The sequence below is a fragment of the Ornithorhynchus anatinus genome, chromosome 2, assembly GCF_004115215.2.
Source record: "Ornithorhynchus anatinus isolate Pmale09 chromosome 2, mOrnAna1.pri.v4, whole genome shotgun sequence".
Classification (NCBI taxonomy): Eukaryota; Metazoa; Chordata; class Mammalia; order Monotremata; family Ornithorhynchidae; genus Ornithorhynchus; species Ornithorhynchus anatinus.
In genome coordinates, this window is record NC_041729.1 from 141201179 (window position 1) to 141223243 (window position 22065).

Here is a 22065-nt window from a genome sequence, read left to right on the forward strand (position 1 = left end):
AGAGGGTTTAGTTGCAGAGAGGTGAAGGGGGGGTGGAGGGAGCAGAGGGAAAAGGGGAGTTCAGTTTGGGAAGGCCTCTTGGAGGAGGTGAGCTTTAAGTAGGGTTTTGAAGAGGGGAAGAGAATTAGTTTGGTGGAGGTGAGGAGGGAGGGCGTTCCAGGACCGTGGGAGGACGTGGCCCAGGGGTTGATAGTAGGATAGGCGAGAAGGGGGGACGGTGAGGAGGTGGGCGGCAGAGGAGTGGAGCGTGCGGGGTGGGCAGTAGAAAGAGAGAAGGGAGGAGAGGTAGGAAGGGGCAAGGTGATGGAGAGCCTTGAAGCCTAGAGTGAGAAGATTTTGTTTTGTGTGGAGGTTGAAAGGCAACCACTGGAGGTTTTTAAGAAGGGGAGTGACATGCCCAGAGCACTTCTGCAGGAAGATGAGCCCTCAGTAAGCGCTCAATAAATACGACTGACTGACTGAGGAGTTAATAACTGAAAAGCCAAAATCTGGACTAGAAGTGGGAGTGTGGGAGAGGAAGAGAGGAAGCCAAGAGCCTGACTAACACACAGCCTGAATAATCAAAAGTGGATGGGAAGCAGGTAGGGCACTTCTTGGCATTCAGGATGATCCAGATGCCTTGCTGTGCCCCTGCCCTGTCCAGGGAGGTCACAGAAGCTCAGCCTCTTGGCTATTTTTGAGTCAGCCTTTTGGCCTCCTGATCTTCCTCTTATCTCTGTTCCAGGAGAGCCATCTCCTCTTCTGACTGCTACCCTCCAAGCTGGTCTCTCCACTGTTGTCTCCTGACACTGATACCCGTGGCCTTTTGCACATGGTTTGAGCCCGGGTTTCACTGCGACTTTAGAAATTTTGCTGTACCCATCCTAACGGTGGGTGCACCGTCTCAATTTAATCTTCGAGCGGCTGCTTGGTTATCCTGGTTTCATTCGTTCTCCCATGAAATGCCCAGTGAGACTGTGCTGCGATGAGCCTAGTGTCCCTGTTGCTGGTGACCGCCTTCCCAGTCCTCAATCTTGGTGACCCCATCTTGCTTGTCGGCGTTGAGAAGCACTTGCAGGAGAAGAACTGAACGTGGCACCCAGACTTGTCCCTGGTTTCATCCCCTCCGGAAAGGAGCAGATTGACGATCTGCCTCCTGCAAAGAGCTAGAGGGCCCCAGGGGTCATCGTCCCAGAATCTGAGAGCATTCCAGGATGGAGATGATGCCTGTTTACTTGTTTTGATGCCTGATACTTGTTTTGGGTGCGGATTGTCTCTATTTGTTGCTGAATTGTACTTTCCAAACGCTTAGTACAGTGCTCTGCACACAGTAAGCACTCAATAAATATGATTGAATGAATGAATGGGGTGACATCCCATCCTTCACGTCCAGCCTTGCTGCTCCCAGGGCTCTGATTGTGGGCCAAGGCGCCGGCTGAACCCAAACCACCCCAGCTCAAGGCTGCGCTCATGTTCTGGGGAAGTACAGCCCTGCTTCCCTCCCCGCCACATAAGCCCACTGGGCTCCCATGTCCCCCTGGCCCCAGTCACTGGCTGGGGGCTCTGCTACCTGAGTGTTGCCCTTGCTTCAAAGGGTAGAGCCAGATGCTGCGATGAGGAGCAGCATGGTCTAGTGGTTAGAGCACAGGCCTTCGAGTCAGAAGGACCTGGGTTCTAATCCCAGCTCCACCACTTGCCTGCCGTGTGACCTTGTGTAAATCACTTAACTTCTCTGTCCCTCAGTTTCCTCATCTACAAAATGAGGATTAAGACTGTGAGCCCCGTGTGGGACAGGGATCGTGTCCAACCTGATTATCTTGTATCAACCCCAAAGCTTAGTACACTGCCTGGGACACAGTAAGTGCTTAATAAATACCACTAAAAAAAAAGTCTAGCGAGGAGCTCCGCCCCTGGACACACTGCTGGGAGAAGACTAAAATGGAGGGGCCAGCTGTGACCGCCCCCGCCCTGGCCCCCGGCTAGCCAGGCTGGCCATGGGGAAGAAGCTTGCGGGAAGGGTTGGATTCCAACCAGCCAGCCTGTCAGCCAGTTCGCCTCAGCTGCCCTTTTGTGTCTACTTTGCTTAGCCCTGATCCCACGCACAGTGCTCGGGCAGGTTGAGCTTCTGGGCCACAGGGTCCCGTGGAACTCTGTTCTGCTGACCCTGGCACAGATCCGGAAACAGCCGCCGGCCTGTTCCCTGCAAGCCCATGGTGGAGGAAGAAGGGAAGTAGTTTTCCACTTCCCCTCCGGAGGGTAAGGCTGCTGACGGGGGTGGAATCCTTGCCAGGGGCCAGAGGGCTGGTGACTCTCCACGACATGGGATCAGCAATCTTTGGCCGACACTGAGGGTGAGGGTGAGGTCCATCCAGGCGATGGGGAGAGGAGAGGGGAGGCCGTGGGGGATGACTATTATCTTCAAAGCTGTCCATCACCTTGCCCTCTCCTACCTCACCTCCCTTCTCTCCTTCTCCAGCCCAGCCTCAACACTCCACTCCTCTGCTGCTCACCTCCTCACTGGGCCTCGTTCCCACCTGTCCCGCCATCGACCCCTGGCCCACATCCTACTTCTGACCTGGAATGCCCTCCCTCCTCACATCCGCCAAACTAGCTCTCTTCCCTTCAAAGCCTTACCAAGAGCTCACCTCCACCAGGAGCCTTCCTAGACTGAGCCCCCCTTTTCCTCTGATCTTCCTCCCCTTCCCATCGCCCCTACTCCCTCCCTCTGTTCTACCCCCTTCCCTGCCCCACAGCACTTGTGTATATTTGTACATATTTATTATTCTATTTATTTTATTAATGATGTGTATATATCTATAATTCTATTTATCCATTTTGATGCTATTGATGCCTGTCTACTTGTTTTGTTTTGTTGTCTGCTCCCCCTTCTAGACTGGGAGCCCATTGTCTCTTTATGTTGCTGAATTGTACTTTCCAAGCACTTAGTACAGTGCTCTGCACACAGTAAGCGCTCAATAAATATGATTAAATGAATGAACAAGCTGCCTGGGGCGCTGCCCCGCTCCAAGATCTAGTACTGGGCCATGGACCCAGCCATGGACTCACCCACACACCGCTTTAGGGGTCTTCCCTCCCCACAGGGCAGCCGACGAGCCAGGGCATCGATGACCCACCAGCAAATTGGGCCGACCTGATACCATGTGAAAACCAGAGCCGGCCCTAAGAGCTGGCTGTAGGGCCAGCCCTGGCTTTGTGGGTCAGCGAGCCCCTGGTTGGGGTCCACAGGGGGTGGTTGGGGTGGGGGGCGAGGTTGGAGAACACGTGCCTGAGGGCAGTCGGAGGGGGTGTGGGGAGGGAACTCAGGTGCTCCTGACCTGGAATTGGAACCGCTGAGGTAGAAGGGAACAAAAGCAGCGAGAGCCTGAGGAGGTGGGTGGGGATTGGGAGGGGAGGGTGCTCGAGAAGGAGGGAGAAGGAGCAGGAGGGGGAAGAGGATGATCCAGAGGATGAGGAGGAGGAAAAGGAGAAAAAGGAGGAGAGGGAGAGGAGGAGAGGAGGGAGAAGAGAAGGAGAGAGAGAGGAGGAGGAAAGGGATGAGGAGAGGAGGGAGGAAGTGGAGGGGAGAAGCTAGAGGAGAAGACGAGGGAGGAGGGGGTGAAAGGGTAGAGGGAAGAGGAGGAGGGAGAGAAGATGAGAAGGAGGAGAAGTGGGATGGGGGAGGAGTAGGAGAGGGAGGAAGAAAACAAAGAGGAAGAAGAGAGGGAAATCAGAGACAGAGCAATCCCCATGTTTCCCAGAATAGAAAGGGAGGGGATCAGGAGCACTGGTCACCTGCAGGGTGAGAGTCCAGGGGTAATGTCGGCAGGGAAGCACAGGGTAGGTGGGAGGGGCACCGGGGAGGCCCGCATCCTGGCTGGCATCTTACCCCATTGATCGGCCAGGGTGATGGGTGGAGGTCCCCCACAGGCTCCTCCTGAGGCATCTCCCGAGGAAAGAAGAAATACGGGATGGCGGACAGGGCCACGATTGAGGCCGAGATCAGGAATCCAAGCCACCAGGCGCCTACCCAGCGAGGATCAGTCAGGGTCAGGTCGACCCCCTCTGCAAAGACGAGATAGGCACTGAGCTACGATGGGGGGGCAGGAAGCCGGGGGGACAGGAAGCAGTCGAAGGGACACCAGGGACTGTGAGTTCTGATCCTGGCTGTCCTGGAGTGGTGCTGCTGTGACCCAGCACAAGCTGCCTCCCCACTCTGAACCTCATGCCTCTAGCCTGCAGAAATTTTTGCATTTGTTCCACCTGTTCCTCCTCCTCCTCCTCCTCTTCCTCCTCCTCTTCCTTTGCCCTCCAGAGCTTGGCATCCAAATGGGCATTGTGTGCTTGCAGCTGAGAAGTGCCTTACCCAGGACCAAAGGAGTCCCAATAGCCAGGGGAAGATTTTCAGGAAAAAGAAGGAAAGAGTGCTGGATGAGTGCTGGGATTCTAGCACCAGACAAACAAAAACAGACCAAATGGGAAGTGGGGTGTTCTAATGGAAAAAGCCTGGGTCTGGGTTTCAGAAAGCCTAGGAATCAGAGGAACTGAGTTCTAATCCTGGCTCCCCTACTTGTCTGCTGTGTGACCTAGGGCAAGTCACTTCACTTCTTCGTGCCTCATTTCTCTCACTGTAAAATGGGGATTAAGATCGTGAGCCCCATATAGAACAGGGACTGTGTCCAACTTGATCAGCACTAGTACATTGCCTGATACATAATAAGCCCTTAATAATAACAAGTACCATTAAAAAAATGACAAAAACAGATTTTTCAGCCTCCGAAATGTCTTCCCAGCCCTTTCATCAGAGGGGCAAATTCAGAGATGGCTGCATGGTGGACCGCTAGCTGGGCAAAAATCGCTACTTGTCACAGCTTTTAAGGGAGATCCATCCATACTCTTTGCCTCGGGGCCCAGCTCTGTGGCCAGACAGACCGCTGTCGAGGCTGCTCAGGACCAACTGACATTAACTGCCTCCGTTCATTCTTCTCCACCCAGCTACCCAGAATCATTCAGTGGACACAGGCACAGAGATAGGGAGATGGACGGGATGACCTCTGGAGATCCCTCGAGATCTCTGACGCGCGACTGCCGAGTCCCAAAACCCCTCCGTGAGGCCCCCTCCCTGCCAGCGTCGGTCCAGGGCTTCCCAACACAGGGTCTGTCATCCCGAGCCTGCGTAGCCGTGATGGCCACTCGGCGTGTCTGCAGATGGCCCCGTGCCAGGGGAGCCCGCTCTGCTGCTACCAGCTTGGCGTGGTGGGGCCTAGGCATGACTCATGGGATAGACCTGCTTTTGTACTCTGGCAGGACGCGACGCTATTGTTGGCTCTGCTCCGGGACCCGGGAAATCCCCCTATTTGTAGCCCTCCCCCCAGTGCTGGGAACCCCCCCAACCCCCAGCCAGAACCCCTCCCAGAGCTCCAGCTCTGCTCCCCTTTACGGTTCCCAGCCGGGGACTCTGGGGGCCCCGGATTGGCCACCGTAGGGGGGTTTGATCTCAGGCCTGAGGCTTTCCCGAGCTGGGAAGCAGGGGTGGGGGCGCTGGGGTCATTGATGTGGAGAAAACAGCCCAAAGGGCAAGAATAACCTCATAAGAAGGACCTTGGGAGGAAGGGAAAGCCCTGGCTGGGCTCAGGGGGAGTGGGCCTGCTGCCAGTCTCACCTGGAGGCATCCGGTCGATGTCCACGTAGAGGCTGAGCATGAAGGCGCCCAGCGTGTAGGCCACGGCCGGGCCGAGGAAAGTGGCAGCATAAAGGAAGCCTGCAGGAGGAACACGGTGCTGGTTCCAGAGGGGCCGTTCTCTGGGCCAGGCTGGGCCAGGGGCACCGGGCTCCCGGGATCTTCCAGCCCCGGAGCCTCCCCAAGCCAGAACCTCTGGAGCCTGGGGGCCACATCTCTGGCTTGATCCTGACTCAGCCTAGATGGAACCTCCAGAGACTCATTACTTGGCAGTCAGAGCCAGGACAAACAGGCTGGGAGATCCAGCCCATCTTTTCCCTCATTTTTGTCCCAAATAAAGGAGGCAGCACCCACTAGAGTCACCTCCATAAGGGTGGGGGGAGCAAAGCCCCCTCCTCCACTCTCCAGCTTTGGGAGAACCTCTGCTTCTCCACAGCTGGTGGGGCTGGATTTCCAGAATCCTAGAGCACAGGCCTGGGAGTCAGAAGTACCAGGATTCTAATCCCGGGTCCCCCACTTGTCTGTTGTGTGACCTTGGACAAGTCACTTCACTTCTCTGGGTCACAATTATCCCATCTGTAAAATGGGGATTTAGACCATGAGCCCCATGTGGGACATTCATTCAATAGTATTTATTGAGCATTTACTATGTGCAGAGCACTGTACTAAGCGCTTGGGACATAGACTGTAACCAACCTGATTACCTTGCATTTATCCCAGGGCTTAAAACGGTGACTGACACAAAGTCTGAGAGTACAGTATAATAATATAACAGACATATTCCCTTCCCACAGTGAAGTTACAGTCTAGAGGAGGAGAGATATTAATGTGGATGGGGGAATGAATGAGCATGGAGAAGACGTGTGTGAGTATACTGTGTGCGTATATGGGGGAGCGGTCCTAGATCCTTGACCGGATAGTCAGTAGCTGGACTGCCCCTGCCTTCCATGACCTCGTGGCAAGAGCACAGGCTTGAGAGTCAGAGGATGTGGGTTCTAATCCCAACCTCTCCACTTGTCTGCTTGGACAAGTCACTTCACTTCTCTGTCCCTCAGTTCCCTCATCTGTAAAATGGGGATTAAGACTTTGAGCCCCACGTGGGACGGGGACTGTGTCCAACCTGATTACTTTGTGCCAAGAACAGTGCTTGGCACATAGTAAGTGTTAACAAATACCATTATTATTAATATTTTTCCCCCGCCTCTCTCTCCCTCCCTTCCCGCTGCCTTTTCCTCCCTCCTCCCTGCCTGTTCTTCCCTCCCCCTGCCGCTCCCGCCCCCATCCCTCCCTGTCGGCAGCCCTCCATACCTAGGAAGAGCGGGGAGTCGTTGGAGCGGGCAAAATCGTCAATGTAGGAGATGCCGAAAGGCTGGATGGGGACGCTGCCGATGCCGAGCAGGGCCTGGCCCAGGAACATGCAGGCCAGGATCAGGCCCTGTCTGTCCTCCGTGTGTGGGGTGCAGCTGGCGTTGCCCGCGGCCTCCAGGGACTCCTGGTCCGGGCACAGGTGGGCACCGTGTGAGTTGTTCGGGGCCACTGCCGGACAGACGGGCTTTCAGAAGGGCATCAGGGGCATCCGAGGGAGGGGGTGGATGGGGGCCTGAGCTGCGCGGGTGGGGATGGGGAGGTCGACTTTAACTTGCCGGCACTCGGGTCAGCAGCTCCGGCCCTGACCCCGCTGATCCCACTCTTCTTCACTCCCTGTCAAACACCCAGCTACCCTGGGTCCCTGCCGCCCCCTCCCTCTCGCAGAACCGAGGAGAGTCTAGGACGATGTTTCTCGAGGGCCACTTCCACCCCCAGTTCCACTAGGGCCTTAGGCCAATCGCTTAGCCTTTTGGGGTCTCACTTTCCTCCTCTGAACAATGGGGAGACTTCTCATCATGTTTTCCTGTCTCCCAGGGCTACTGCGAGGAACCCAGAGAGAGTGAGGGCCCCCCTCCGCCCCCAACCCGGACTGCCGTGCCCGGACCCCCACTCCCGTCGCCGCGCCCCACTTGGGGCCGAGGCCCGTACCGGTCATGCTGTGGTCATAGCGGTACGGCTTGGCAATGAAGTGCGGCAGGCCCAGGAGCAGGGCGGCCAGGCTGACCAGGGCCGCTCCGCAGCCGATCAGCCGGGGCCGGTGCACGCGGCTCCCGAAGTAGCTGACGAACACGATCAGCAGCGTGTTGCCCACCTGCGGGGACCGGAGGGTGCGGGATGGAACAACGAGGATGGAGGGAACCAGGTAGGGTGGCGAGGGGGAAGGGTGGGGTGGACCGGATGGGGTCGGGAGAGGTGAGGAGAGGTAGAGTGGGATGGGGAAGGGTTGAGCAGAGCAGAATGGAGGGTTAGGAAAAGGGATCATCACAGCGTGTCGGGAGGACTTTCAGGAAACGGGCAGAGACCTGAACCTCCTCTCCCAGGGTGGGTACTATCCTCCATAAGCTGGGCTGGCTCTCTTCTCAGACCCAGGTGGACCTCAACCGTGGGATTGGGGCTGGGGCCGGGGGATGGCCCCAGAGTGACAGAAATGTTGGCAGGGTGGGAGTTTGTCCTGGGAAATGGGTAGGAAATGGGGTGCCTGGTGAGGGGCAAGTTAAGGAGGGGACTGAGTGTCGGCGTCAGGAGATAAGGGGATTAAACTGCAGCAGGAGAGACCGTGGTTGGACACAAGGAAGAACTTCCTGACAGTCAGAGACATCAGACCACGGAATGGACAAGCCCTGGAAGGAACTGGGTGGGAAGTCTCCATCTCTGGGGACCTTTAAGGGTAGAGCAGACCCCCCCCCCCCCCTGGGTGAGGGATCCCGGCCAGAGGCCAGGGCCTGGACCAGATGCTCTGCATACAGTAAGTGCTCGATAAATACGATCTGATTGATCTATCGATTGACTGATTGACTCTATCCCTCAAGCTGGAGGGGGCCACACAGGTGATTTCACGGGCATGCTGAGTATTCGGAATCCACAGTGCTTCGTTATGCAAATATATGTAAATGCACATCAATATTTATGCAAAGAGTGGGAGAGGGCAGAAAGGCCGAAGGAGGAGCTGTGTGCGTGTGGGCCGGGGGGACGGATAGTGGGTGGGGGCAGGGCCCCTTGAGTTCATGTGCTGGGAAGATGTTGGGGAGAGGGAGGTCGCCTGTCCTTCCTACTGGCCAGGAGCCCCCAGGGCCTCCCCCTGCAGCCTTGGATTGAGGAACATTTCCACTTTCTCTTCCACTTCTGCAAAGGAGGAGGAAGAGATTCATTCATTCATATTTATTGAGCACTTATTGTGTGCAGAGCACTGTACTAAGAGAAGGTCCGGGGAGGAGGCTGGGGGCCGGGGTGTTGGGGAGAGCTTGGGATCAGGGAGCAGGACGTGGAGGGCAGGACTTGGGGATCCAGAAGAGACTTATCCAGGTAGAGAGTCCAGCCTTGCTCACACGGGCCGGTGTGTCTCAGCTTGTGGGTTCCCCTGCCCACAGCACCGCCGTGAGAGGGTCGGGGGGCGATTTGGGCCGTGGAAGTGGAATTAGAGAGGGGCTTTCTCAGCGGACCCACAGGGGCTTCCAAATCCCAATCGGAAGTTCTTCTTCCTGTCTAACCTCCAGCAATCCTGCTGCTTTTGGTTCAGGCCTCAGCAGGTCTGGGGAAGGCCCAGAAGGGAGCTCGGGAGGGGGCAGGTCGTACCTCGTTGAAGGAGGCCAGCAGGCCCGAGAGTTGACTGGTCAGCCCAAAGCGCCTCTCGATGGTGGACACTGAGCTCTTCATGTAGCCGGACACCATGAGCTGGGAGAGCTGCAGAATCCCATGGCACAGGACGAAGAACTGCGGGCAAGAGAGAGATGTGGCAAAAGCAGTTTCCACACCCTGACCAACCCCTTCTTGGGTCGCCCCGCCACCTCCCGCCTGGTGTCAGAGCATCCTCCAGCCCTTGTGGTCACTTCACACATACTCATTGGAAAACCCTGCGCATGCTCCAACAGGTAATCCTGCCCATGCTCAGTGGTGCTCAGTGAGATCATACTCAGTGAGAAGCAACATGGCCTAGTGGATAGAGATTGGGCTTGGGAGTCAGAAGGACCTGGGTTCTAATCCCAGCTCTGCTCTTTGCCTGCTTTGTGGCCTTGGGTAAGTCACTTAACTTCTCTGTGCTTCAGTTCCCTCATCAGCAAAATGGGGATTCAATCAATACTCAGACTTAGACTGTGAGCCCTCTGTGGGACCTGATTATTTTGTATCTCCCCCAGCGCTTAGTACAGTGCCTGACACATAGTAAGTGCTTAACAAATACCACAGTCATTATTATTCAAGCATCTAGTTCATCCACAGATCGGTAGACTCTTGAGGACACCATTATGCACACATGGGGATAGGAAAGCGGGGCAGATGTTGATTTTAAATCAGTCAATATCTACTATTTATTGAGCCCCTCTTATCTACAGGGCACTCTGCTAACCACTTGGGAGAGTGCAATAGAATTATTAAAAATGACCCCTGCCCTCGAGAATTTTATAATCTAGAGGGGGACAGAGAGGAGGAAGTAATAGAGTAGGAAGATAAGCATTTAAGGGCCACGGAAGGGCCGGAGGGGGTATGAATATCCGAGTGCTTAGGTGACGTAGAAAACGTGGCAGTTAGTGGAGACGTAGAGTGGAGAGATTGATCAGGGGAAGCTTCTTGGGGAGACGTAATTTCAGAAGTGCTTTGAAAATGAGGAGATTGATGGTCTGGTGGTTGTGAAGAAGGAGGGAGCTCTAGGCAGGAGGGAGGGTGTGAGCGAGGGGTCAGTCGTAAAAGAGAGGGAAACGAGGCACAGTGAGTAGGTTGTAGAGGAATGAAGTCCGCGAGCTGGGGTGTGGTGGGAGAAGGGCGAGGATCAATATGGGGGAGAGAACTGATGGAGTGCCTCCATGCCAATTTTGCATCAACGAGTTAATGCGGCTGCCTGCTTCTCAGCTGGTGGCAGGGCTGTGCCCAGGCCCTGCTGCACTTTGAAACAGGATTGTGGGAGGCCCCACCCCCACCTGACCTCTTCGGCCCCAAGCCCCGAGGGTCCCCGGTACCTTGATGCTGCGGAAAGGGCTGTGGCATCCGGGGACTCGGCTGAGAGACGGGGCCATCCTCGCGGCTGCTTTCTTGTCGGCCATCTCGCCCCCTCCCCGGATGGTCCCTGTGCAGGGCGAGATCGTGCAGGGTGAGGATGGGATCGGGCTGGGGGCTGAGCAGGGGCCGGGAGTCGGGGTCGGGGGCCGGTGCAGGGGACGTGGTCCAGGCTTGGTTTAATCAATCAATCCATCGATCGATCGATCGGTTCTCGGGTGCAGGGGGTCAAGAGGCCGGGATTACGGTCCCAGCCCTCCCATGGTCCTGCTGTGTGACTTTGGGAAAGTCACTCGACCTCTCCGGGCCTCAGTTTCCCTATCTGTAAAATGGGGATAAAATAATGATAGTAATAATCACAAATAATAACAATAACAACAAACTGATGGGTCCTTGGTTCCCCCCATCTCAGCCCCACAGCACTTACATAATAATAATAATAATTATGGTATTTGTTAAGTGCTTACTATGTGCCAGGCACTGTTCTAAGCGCTTGGGGTGGATACAAGCAAATCGGGTTGGACACAGTCCCTGTCCCATTTGGGGCTCACAGTCTTAATCCCCATTTTATAGATGAGGCCCAAAGGCATGAAGTGACTAACCCAAAGTCACATAGCAGACAAGTGGTGGAGCCGGAAGCAGCGTGGCTCAGCGGAAAGAGCCTGGGCTTCGGAGTCAGAGGTCATGAGTTCGACTCCTGGCACTGCCACTTGTCAGCTGGGTGACCGTGGGCGAGTCACTTCACTTCTCGGTGCCTCAGTTCTCTCATCTGTAAAATGGGGATTAACTGTGAGCCTCCCGTGGGACAACCTGATGACCCTGTATCTCCCCCAGCGCTTAGAACAGTGCTCTGCACATAGTAAGCGCTTAACAAATACCAACATTATTATTATTAACCATAACCTTCTGACTCCCAGACCTGTGCTCTATCCACTATGTCAAGCTGCTTCATATCCATAATTCTTCTAGACCTTAAGCCCAGTGTGGGCAGGGATTGTCTCTCTTTATTGCTGAATTGTACTTTCCAGGAGCTTAGTACAGTGTTCTGCACACAGTAAGCACGCAGTAAATTTGATTGAATGAATGAATGGATGAATAATTTATATATATTAATATTTGCCTCAACCTCTAGGCTGTAAGCTCGCTGTGGGCAGGGAATGTGTCTGTTGTTATTGTTATAGTGCACTCTCCCAAGTGCGCTGTATAGTAAATGCTCAATAAATAAGATTGATTAGTTGATTGATTGATTGGACTCCAGGGTCCTGCTGCCCCAGCTTGGATAAAGGCTGTTTTGTTTAGCTTTCTGTCTCCCCCTTTTAGAACGTGAGCCCATTGTTGAGCAGAGATTGTCTCTATCTGTTGCTGAATAGTACATTTCAAGCGCTTAGTACTGTGCTCTGCACATAGTAAGTGCTCAATAAATACAACTGACTGAACAAATGAAAGTGTGACCCCTCGGGTGTGGATCCCTGCAGTGGTGGTCAGGCACTGTCATTCAATCATTCGATCGTATTTATTGAGCGCTTACTGTGTGTGGAGTACTGTCCTAAGCGATAGGGAGAGTCCAATCCAACAATAAACAGACACATGCCCTGCCCACGACGAAGGGATGCCGGGACAGGTCAGGTGGCAGGGGCCCTGAGCAGCAGGTCATCTGGTCCATCCCCCTGCCTCCATGGAAGGTCACCCAGCATCTGCCCTGGGGTGAAAAAGTCTCAGGGAAGGAGGTCCCCAATCTCCTTTAGTCCCCCCTTTCCCAGAACCCAAACTGCTCTGACCCCTAGGCCCAAGCCCAGAGACAGGAATGGCAGCTTCTGATTCAGCAACTCTCAAGAGTTTCCAAGCAGATTTCCATCTGGCTTCTGTCCCCTCCATCTCCTAGGGGCATGAGAATGTGGACACAGAGGCACTCACAAGCACACAAGGACACACATATACACAGTACGGGAACATGTACTATAATATTGGTATTTCCTAAGTGCTTACTATGTGTCAAGCCCCACTGTTCCAAGCCCTGGGGTAGATACATGGTAATCAAGTGGGACACCGTCCCTGTCCCACATGGGGCTCACAATCTTAGTCCCCCTTAAGAGAGGAAGGAACTGAGTTACAGAGAAGTGAAGCGCCTTGCCTGAGGTCACACAGCAGACAAGTGGCAGAGCCAGGGTTAGAACTCAGGTTCTTCTAACTCCATCCACTAGACAACACTGTTTCTCATGTGTGATGATGATGATGATGATGATGATGATGATGATGGTATTTGTTAAGTGCTTACTATGTGCCAAGCATTGTTCTAAGTGCTGGAGTAGATACAAGGTTATCAGGTTGTCCCACGTGGGGCTCACAGTCTTAATCCGCATTTTACAGATGAGGTAACTGAGGCACAGAGAAGTGATCTGTCCGAAGTCACACAGCTGACAAGTGGCAGAGCCTGAATTAGAACCTGCAACCTCTGACTCCCAAGCCGGTGCTCTTTCCACTAAGCCATGCTGTTTCTCTCTTTGTGTGGGGACACACACACAAACACACACACACATCCAAGACCAAACAAGGACATCGACACAGATGTGGGCAAACAGTGAAACACACTCAGAGGCTCTTATGCCATGCATACACACACTGAGGCGCCCATACAATCAAAGGCATTTATTGAGTGCTTAAAAGGTGCAGAGCACTGTGCTTAGCCTTTGGTAACAATTAGCAGACACGTGTCCTGCCTCCGAGGAGTTTACAGTCTAGAGGACACACAAACGGAGTTAGAAACAACATATCCAGATCCCAACCTGGGGTGGAGAGGGGCCAGCTCCCCCTTCCTTGGTCCCTCGAGGAGGCTGGTGGGCAGAGGTCTAGGAGTGTGGACCCCACAAGGGTTTGGGCTGATATTGGGGGGCAAGGGAGGGGCGTTAATTATCGGATGGGACTGTGGGAGGCAGAGCAGGAGGAAGAGGAGAAAAAGGAGGAGGAGGAGAAGGAGGAGGAGGAGGAATTCCTGGAAGCGGGGGAGGAATCCCTGGAAGCGGGGGAGGAATTCCTGGAAGCGGGGGAGGAAGGGAAAGGGAGAAGTGGGGGCGGAGGGGCAGGGGAGGTGAAGTTCAAGGAAACAGTGGGGGGAGGGGGGAAGCCGGGGCCAGAAAGCCAGGGCCAGAGCGTGGTGGAGAAAGAAACACAACCTTGACTGGTTGACTTGCATTCCTGGCGTCCCACTGTCCCCCAGCACACGCTTTAGCAGAGCAGCATGGCATAGTGGATAGAGCATTCATTCATTCATTCAATAGCATTTATTGAGTACTTACTATGTACAGAGCACTGCACTAAGTGCTTGGAATGAACAATTGGGCAACAGAAAGAGACAATCCCTGCCCAATAACGGGCTCACAGTCTAAAGGGAGTATGAGCATGAGACTGGCTGTCAGAGGTAATGGGTTCTAATCCTTGCTTTGCCACTTACCTGCTGTGTGATCTCGGGCAAGTCACTTTACTTCTCTGTGCCTCAGTTACCTCATCTGTAAAATGGCGGTTAAGTCCGTGAGCCCCAAATGGGACAGGAACTGTGTCCAACCCAATTTGCTTGTATCTATCCCAGCACTTAGTACAGTGCCTTGAACATAGTAAGTGCTTAACAAATGCCATAATTATTATTATTATTTAGGCCACAGGGATACCACCTGCCCTCTCCCAGGGTCCCACTAGCCCTGGAGCCCAGCTCAACACTTTTCCCCAGTCTAAGGAATGGCTCAGAGAAGCAGTGTGGCTTAGAGGATAGAGCATGGGCCTGGAAGTCAGAAGGACGTGGGTTCTAATCCAGGTCTGCCACTTATCTGCTGTGTAACCTCGGGCAAGTCACTTTACTTCTCTGTGCTTCAGTGACCTCATCTAGAAAATGGGGATTAAGATTGGGAGCCCCATGTGGGACATGGGCCATGCCAGCTTGATTTACTCAGTTCTACTCCAGCACTTAGTACAGTTCCCGGCACATAGTAAGTGCTTAACAAATGTCACAATTAATATTATCATAAATGGACATTATCCCCATTTCCATTGAGAAAGAGAGCCCCAAGCAGCTGGTGCCTGGCCCTAGGCTCTGCCTGCCTCAGCTGGGTCATTGGCTTAGAGTTACGGTAGGGTAGAAATACCTTTTCCTAAAGATTTTGGGTCAGCTCTCTGTTAGGGTGAGATTCACAGCAGAGGGGCAGAGGGATGCATGGGATGACCCCTGAAGAACGCTCCCCCACCCCAGGAATCTTTCTGCCCAGAAGAGGATAAGCAACGTGGCCTAATGGATAGAGCATAGTCCCAGGAGTTGGAAGGACCTGGATTCTAATCCTGGCTCTGCTGCTTGTCTTCCGTGTGACCTTGGGCAAGTCGCTTCACTTGCCTGGGCCTCAGTTCTCTTATCTGTAAAAGAGGGGGGAAGACTGGAAGACCCACATGGGACAGGGACTGTGTCCAACCTGATTACCTTGTATCTATCCCAGAGCTATAGAACAGACACTGGCACTTTCCAAATACCGTAAAAAGAAAAAAAGAGGTGTTGTGTGGTGACAGTCTTGGGCAGAATGGGGCAGAGGGGGGAGGGGAGGGGAGCTGAGCCGGGGGGGTGGCAGACTGGACATGTACTGCGGTTCAGCTGTCCACTTGCCACCCACTGCAGCATTGAGGGTTGCTGACCTGGCGGAGATGGGAAAACAAGCAGCCATCCAGCTGCAAGGGCTGTTTACAGCTGGCAGGCCATCAGGAGGAAGTCAAACAAAATTTGGTGGTTTCCGAATGGGGGTGAAAGGGCGGCCCCATTCCACTCCTTAGACCCCCTCGTCCGGCCCCTCTGGCCCAGAGGGGGGTCGAGTTCGCGGGGGCGTCCCACCCCAGTGAGCTCCCGGCCCAACTGGCTCCCAGCCCAGAAGTGGGGGCTCCTCTCTGGCTATTTCCTACCCAATTGTTCCCCCTTCCTCCCTCCCCACCACCGGCCCCTTCCTCCAGCCCAGAGCCTCGGCTCAGGGGCCCGGACGGATCATGAATTCTCCCTCACAGAGTTCAGGGAAATTTCGGTCCTCTGGGAGAGACGGATAAGAAACAAGGGAGAAACAGATAAGAAACCACGGAAACTTATTAGCGGAGACCGCGGCCTGTCTACTGGGCATTGTGGAAAGGAATGGTGGTAGAAGAAGAGGCTGTCTTCAGGAGGCTGAGGGTCTGATGGGGGAAATCTCACACACAAACACACAAACACACACACACAGTGTCTCTCTCTTTACTGGTCATTATGGGATGGTCATGGAAGTGAAAAGAATCGCAGGAAGGGGCTGATGGTCTGTGAGGAGAAAGGGTGTGCATACACATTCACAGCCCTCCCCCCGCCTCACAGACACACTGAGGTAGGTTACGTAGCCTAGTGGAAAGAGCCCAGGTGCCAAGACTCAAAAGGCCAGAGGAAGAGTTCCAGCACGCCAACCTCCTGCAATCCTGCTGTGTGATCTTGGGTAAGTCCCTCAACCTCTCTGTGGCTCAGTTTCCTTATCAAGAAAATGGGGTCAAGATGATGATAATAATAAGAATAATCTCATCTCTAGATGATGATGATAAGAATAATCTCGTCTCTGGACTGTCAGATCGTCTCTCGACTGTAAGCTCTTCGTGGGCAGGAAATCTGTCTCTTTATTGTTACATTGTACTCTCCTAAGTGTTCAGTATAGTGTGCTTCACACACAGGAAGTGCTCAATAAATATGACTGAATGAATAATAATAATGATGACATTTAAGTGCCTACTTCTTGCCAAACATTGTACTAAGAGTAGGGGTAGATATTGTATCAGGTTGGACGCAGTCCCTGACCCACATGGGACTCACAGTCTAAATAGGAGGAAGAACAGATATTGAATCCCCAATTTGTAGATGACAAAACTGAGGCATAGAGAAGTTAAGATAACTCATGAGGTCCGCGTGGGCCAGGGGCAAGGTCCTATCTCATAACCTTATACCTACCCCAGGGCCTAGCAATTAGCAAGCGCTTAATAAGTACCATCATTATTAGAGGGCTGAGCAATCTAGGAGGGATCATGGAGGAGGCAGCTTTCAGCATTCATCCAGGATGGTCCGTGGCGTTCAGAGGATTCATCCCAGGATGGTCCGTGTGAGATCCCTCTCCTGGGAAATGCTAGGAGCCAGGCCCCCTTCGCTGTGGATACCACAGCCCCATCCTGCCAGGCTGGGTGACTCCAGACAAACTCTTTAACCTCTCTGGCCCCCCGAGTTTCCCATTAGCGAAAGGGGAATTTGAGGCCTCGGCTTGCCAAGGCCACTGACTTCCTCCGCCTCCCTCTGCATTCCTGATGTGCTGTCCTAGAAGAAGGGGCAAGGAGCTTCCCGCAAGGATGACCTACAGTAATCATTATGTAGTATTTGTTAAGTGCTTACTATGTGCCAAGCATTGTACTAAGCACTGGGGTAGATAAAAGATCATCAGGTCAGACACAGTCCCTGTCCCACATGGGGCTCATGGACTAAGGGGGAGGGGAACCAGCTTCTCCCAAGTGACCCTCCCCATTCCATTTTCTCTTAAGGTTGCCAACCCAGAATAAGCCCCACTTTTCCTAATCTCCCACTCCCTTCTACATCGCCCTGATTTACTCCCTTTGCTTTTCCCCCCCACCCCCCCGACCCAGCCCCACAGCACTTATATCTATATCTGTCATTTTATTTATTTGTATTGATGTCTGCCTCCCCTCTCCAGACTGTGAGCTCGCTGTGGGCAGGGAATGTCACTGCTTATTGTTGTACTGTACTTTCCCAAGCGCTTAGTACAGTGCTCTGCACACAGTAAGCGCTTAATGAATATGACTGAATAAATACGATAGAATGAATGAACCTGCCTACAGAGGCCAGCCTCCCACTCATTCATTCATTTGTATTTATTGAGAGCTTACTGTGTGCAGAGCACTGTACTGAGCGCTTGGGAGAGTACGACTTAACAATATAATGGGCACATTCCCTGCACACAACGAGCTTACAGTCTAGCGGGGAAGACAGACTGTAATATAAATAAACTACACTCCCTCTCCCTCAGGGGTCTGAGGACTGGGACTTTGAGGATACTTTGGGGCTTGGGCCAGATTAGGCTATAAAATTCCTCCAGCACATCTTTGACTTGTATTATATGCTCCCGCTACTACAAGTGCTTTGTACACATTAATCGATCAATGCATCATTCAATCATATTGACTGAGCGCTTACTGTGTGCGGAGCACTGAGTTGAGCACCTGGGAGAGTACAAGGCAATAAGGGTTGGTAGACATGTTCCCTGCTCACAAGGAGCTTACAGTGCAGAGAGGGAGACAGGCATGAATATACATAAATTACAGATATGGACATAAATGCTGGGAAGCTGAGGGTGGAGTGAATAAAGGGTAAAAATCCAAGAGTAAGGCAGCACAGAAGGGAGTGGAAAAAGAGGAAATGAGGGCTTGGTCAAGGAAGATCTCTTGCAGATGTGATGTAAGCTGGTGGGAGAGCCCTGTGCACACCATAAGTAGGCAGTTAGTAGGTTATGGCCTTTTTACTGAACGTAAGATGCTGTTCTGTTCAGTAATAATAATAATAATGTTGCTATTTGTTAAGCACTTACTATGTGCGGAGCACTGTTCTAAGTACTGGGGTAGATACAGGGTAATCAGGTTGTCCCACGTGAGGCTCACAGTCTTCATCCCCATTTTACAGATGAGGGAACTGAGGCACAGAGAAGTTAAGTGACTTGCCCAAAGTCACACAGTGACAAGTAGAAGATCTGGGATTCGAACCCATGACCTCGGACTCCCAAGTCCAGGCTCTTTCCACTGAGCCACGCAGTACGGTGTTCTCTTCATTATGAAAGGCAACCAGTACAATGCACTCTCTAAATGGCAGGTGCTCAGTTAGTGCTGTTGATTGTGTGCGCAAGTGGAAGAGCACAGGCCTGGGAGTCAGAGGCCCTGGTTTCTAATCTCAGCTCTGGCACTTCTGTGCTGTGTGATCTGGGCAAGTCACTTCACTTCTCCGTGCCTCAGTTCTCTCATCTCTAAAATGGGATTCATACCTGTTCTCCCTCCTGATTACCTTGGGACCCGATTATCTTGTACCTCCCCCAGTGCTTTAGTACAGTGCTTGGCACAGAGTAAGCACTTTTCTCTAGTATCATTATTACGTCTACCGTGTGCAGAGAAACAACAATGAAGCAGTGTGGCCTAGTGGAAAAAGCACGGGCCTGGGTGTTTCAGAAGACCTGGGTTCTAATCCTGGCTCTGCTGATTGCTTTTTGGGTGACCCCGGGCAAGTCACTTAACTGTTCTGTGCCTCAGTCTCCTCATCTGTAAAATGGGGATTCATCTTCCTCCAATTTGGACTGTGAGCCCCATTTTGGGACAGGGACAGTGAGCAACCAACTTGTATCTAGCCCAGGGATCTCAACCTAGCATAGGGGTCTTTAGGGGGAAGACAGGGATTAGATCACCCACATCCTTCAGCACTTCTGCACACCCTGGATTGCCCCAAATACAACAAACAGCCTGACATCTGAGGAAGGTTCGGTTCTGTGTACTCTTCTGTGCAGGGTCCAATCCGGCATAATAATAATGGTGTTTGTTAAATAATAATGACGCTTGTTAAATGCATACTATGGGCTAGGCATTGTACTGAGCGCTGGGGTAGATACAAGCAAATCGAGTTGGACACAGTCACTCTCCCAGGTGGGGCTCGCAGTCTCAATCCCCATTTTACAGATGAGATAACTGAGGCCCAGATAAATCAAGTGACTTGCCCAAGGTGACACAGCAGACAAGTGGCAGAGCTGGGATTAGAGCACATGACCCTCTGATTCCCAGGCCCGGGCTCTAGCCATCTCTCTAGGAGGGGGAAGGGGCTGGGGGCATGAAGGCATTTGGAAAACAGACCCCCACCCACTGTTCCTCCTGAGAATTTGCTGCTCAGAGCCCAGATTCCTGAAGGGCAAATGGGAGTGTGTCTGGTGTGTGTGTGTGTGTGTGTGTGTGTGAGTAAAGGGAAGAGTGTACTTGTGTTGTGTTTATATTCATGCATCCATTCATTCAATCATATTTACTGAGCACTTACTGTGTGCAGAGCACACTGCGAAGCGCTTGGAAAGTACAATACAGCAATAAAGAGGGACAATCCCTGCCCACACCATGCTTAGAGTCTAGGAGGGTGAGTGCTTAGGTGTGAGGGAGTGTATGTCTGTATGAGATTTGAACAAGAAGCAGCAGCATGGCTTAGTGGTTAGAGCCTAAACCTGGGATTCAGAAGGACCTGGATTCTAATACCAGCTCTGCCACTTGACTGCTGTGTGACCTTGGGCAGGTGACTTTACTTCTCTGGCCCTCTGTTCCCTCAACTGGAAAATGGGGATTAAGACTGTGAGCCCCACGTAGGACAGGGACTGTCTAACCCAATTGCCTTGTATCTGCCTCAACGCTTAGTATAGTGCCTGGAACATAGCAAACGCTTAATAAATGCAATTATTATTATTGTTGGCCACAGTTACCTCACAGCTTTCAGTTAGGATGCAACATTGAGGATTTGTTTTACTACAAAATGCATACATGTATTATTAATTGCACATGTGCACCCCCACTTTGTAGAGTCATGTCCATGTAGATGCTCATGCCTCACACCATGTAGAAACAGACACCCACAGATGCATACACGCTCTCTCAGGCACCCCCTTCACAAGCGTTCTCCCTCGTAGGCATACAAACAGACACACACAAATCTTCCCATACACCAGTTCAGATGCACAACCCCCTTTTAGATGTAATAATAATAATAATAATAATAATAATTATGGTATTTGTTAAGCACTTACTATGTGCTGAGCACTGTTCTAACTGCTGGGGTAGATAAAGGGTAATCAGGTTGTCCCATGTGGGGGTCACATTTTTTAATCCCCATTTTTACAGATGAGGTAACTGAGACACAGAGAAGTTAAGTGACTTGCCCAACGTCACCCAGCAGACAAGTGGCAGAGGCAGGACTAGAACCCACAACCTCTGACTCCCAAGCCCGGGCTCCTTCCACTAAGCCACTAAGCCAGAAAGAGCATGAACCTGGGAGTCAGAAGGTCACGGGTTCTAATCCCGGCTCCGCCATTTGTCTGCTGTGTGAGCCTGGGCAAGTCATCTCACTTCTCTGAGCCTCAGTTACTTCATCTGTAAAGTGGGGAATGAGACTGTGAGCCCCAAGTGGGACAGAGACTTTGTCCAACCCGACTTGCTCGAATCCACCCCAGAGCTTAGTACAGTGCCTGGCACACAGTAAGTGCTTAATAAATACCACAATGATTATTATTATTATAGAAACTCAGAAACATACCTGCACACACGAGATCCATATACATTCACCCTCATAGACACATGCAAACACTCATACATATAGGTATATCACATATTCAAACACCTGTAAACAACTTTCTCGGAAATACACATGCAGTCCTGTCTATCTATTAGGCCTCACTGTTCCTCAGCTCCTCAGACCTACCAGCAAACGGCAAGAAGCGAAAGCTCCATCAGGGGTCATTGAACAAGGAGGCAAAAGTGAAAACAGCCCCAGAGCTACAAGCAGCAAACCCTACAGCACAAAAAGGGTCAATGTTTGTTTGTTTGTTTGCGGACAATCCATCAGGGTTGCGGGACCGGGGTTTATATTTTCAGGCACACATGCATCTGGGGTCAATTTCACTGTCAGTAGTGAGATGGACAACTATTTATACACATATAGGTGTGTACTAAATGTGTCTATCTGTAGTGTGGGTATCTGTATTCCGAGCCCACCACTTGTCTTTTGTGTGACCACCTTAAGCACATAACAAATACTAACATTATTAAGTACCATTTTTTTATAAAAGGTAGTAAGCGAGTGAGAAACAGCTGTGTGTGCCTGTGAGACAAACAGAGGATGTTTGTTTGTGTGTGGGTGTATATAATGATGATGGAATTTAAATGCCTACTATGTGTGAAGCACTGTTCTAAGCGCTGGGGGAGAAGCAAGCTAATCAGGTTGGACACAGTCCATGTCCCACATGGGGCTCACACTCTTAATCCTCATTTTACAGATGAGGTAATTGAGGCACAGAGAAGTGAAGTGACTTGCCCAAGGTCACGCAGCCAAGAGACAGGGCGGGGATTAGAACCCATGTCCTTCTGACTCCCAGACCCGTGCTCTATCCACTACGCGGTGCTACTTCTCATATATGTGGGCATTTAAAGAGGTATGTTTGTAGTGTGACTGTGAGGGAAGGTGTAAAGGCATGAGGAGACATATTTGTCCGCATGTTTATTTGGGGGTTTGTGTGTCT

At 52.3% G+C, this 22065-nt stretch overlaps 1 protein-coding gene across 1 annotated transcript in view; it reads right to left on the reverse strand.

The window, feature by feature from the left end:
- Positions 1-22065, reverse strand: part of SLCO2B1 (solute carrier organic anion transporter family member 2B1) — a 30817-nt gene that overhangs the window by 7932 nt on the left and 820 nt on the right. The window contains exons 2-7 of the mRNA XM_029058508.1: positions 10693-10799; positions 9317-9454; positions 7673-7835; positions 6965-7192; positions 5639-5737; positions 3866-4041 (exon numbers count right to left, since the gene is read on the reverse strand). Coding sequence (XP_028914341.1) covers positions 3866-4041; positions 5639-5737; positions 6965-7192; positions 7673-7835; positions 9317-9454; positions 10693-10776 — 888 coding nt within the window. The 5' untranslated portion in view covers positions 10777-10799. The remainder of the gene's footprint in view (positions 1-3865; positions 4042-5638; positions 5738-6964; positions 7193-7672; positions 7836-9316; positions 9455-10692; positions 10800-22065) is intronic.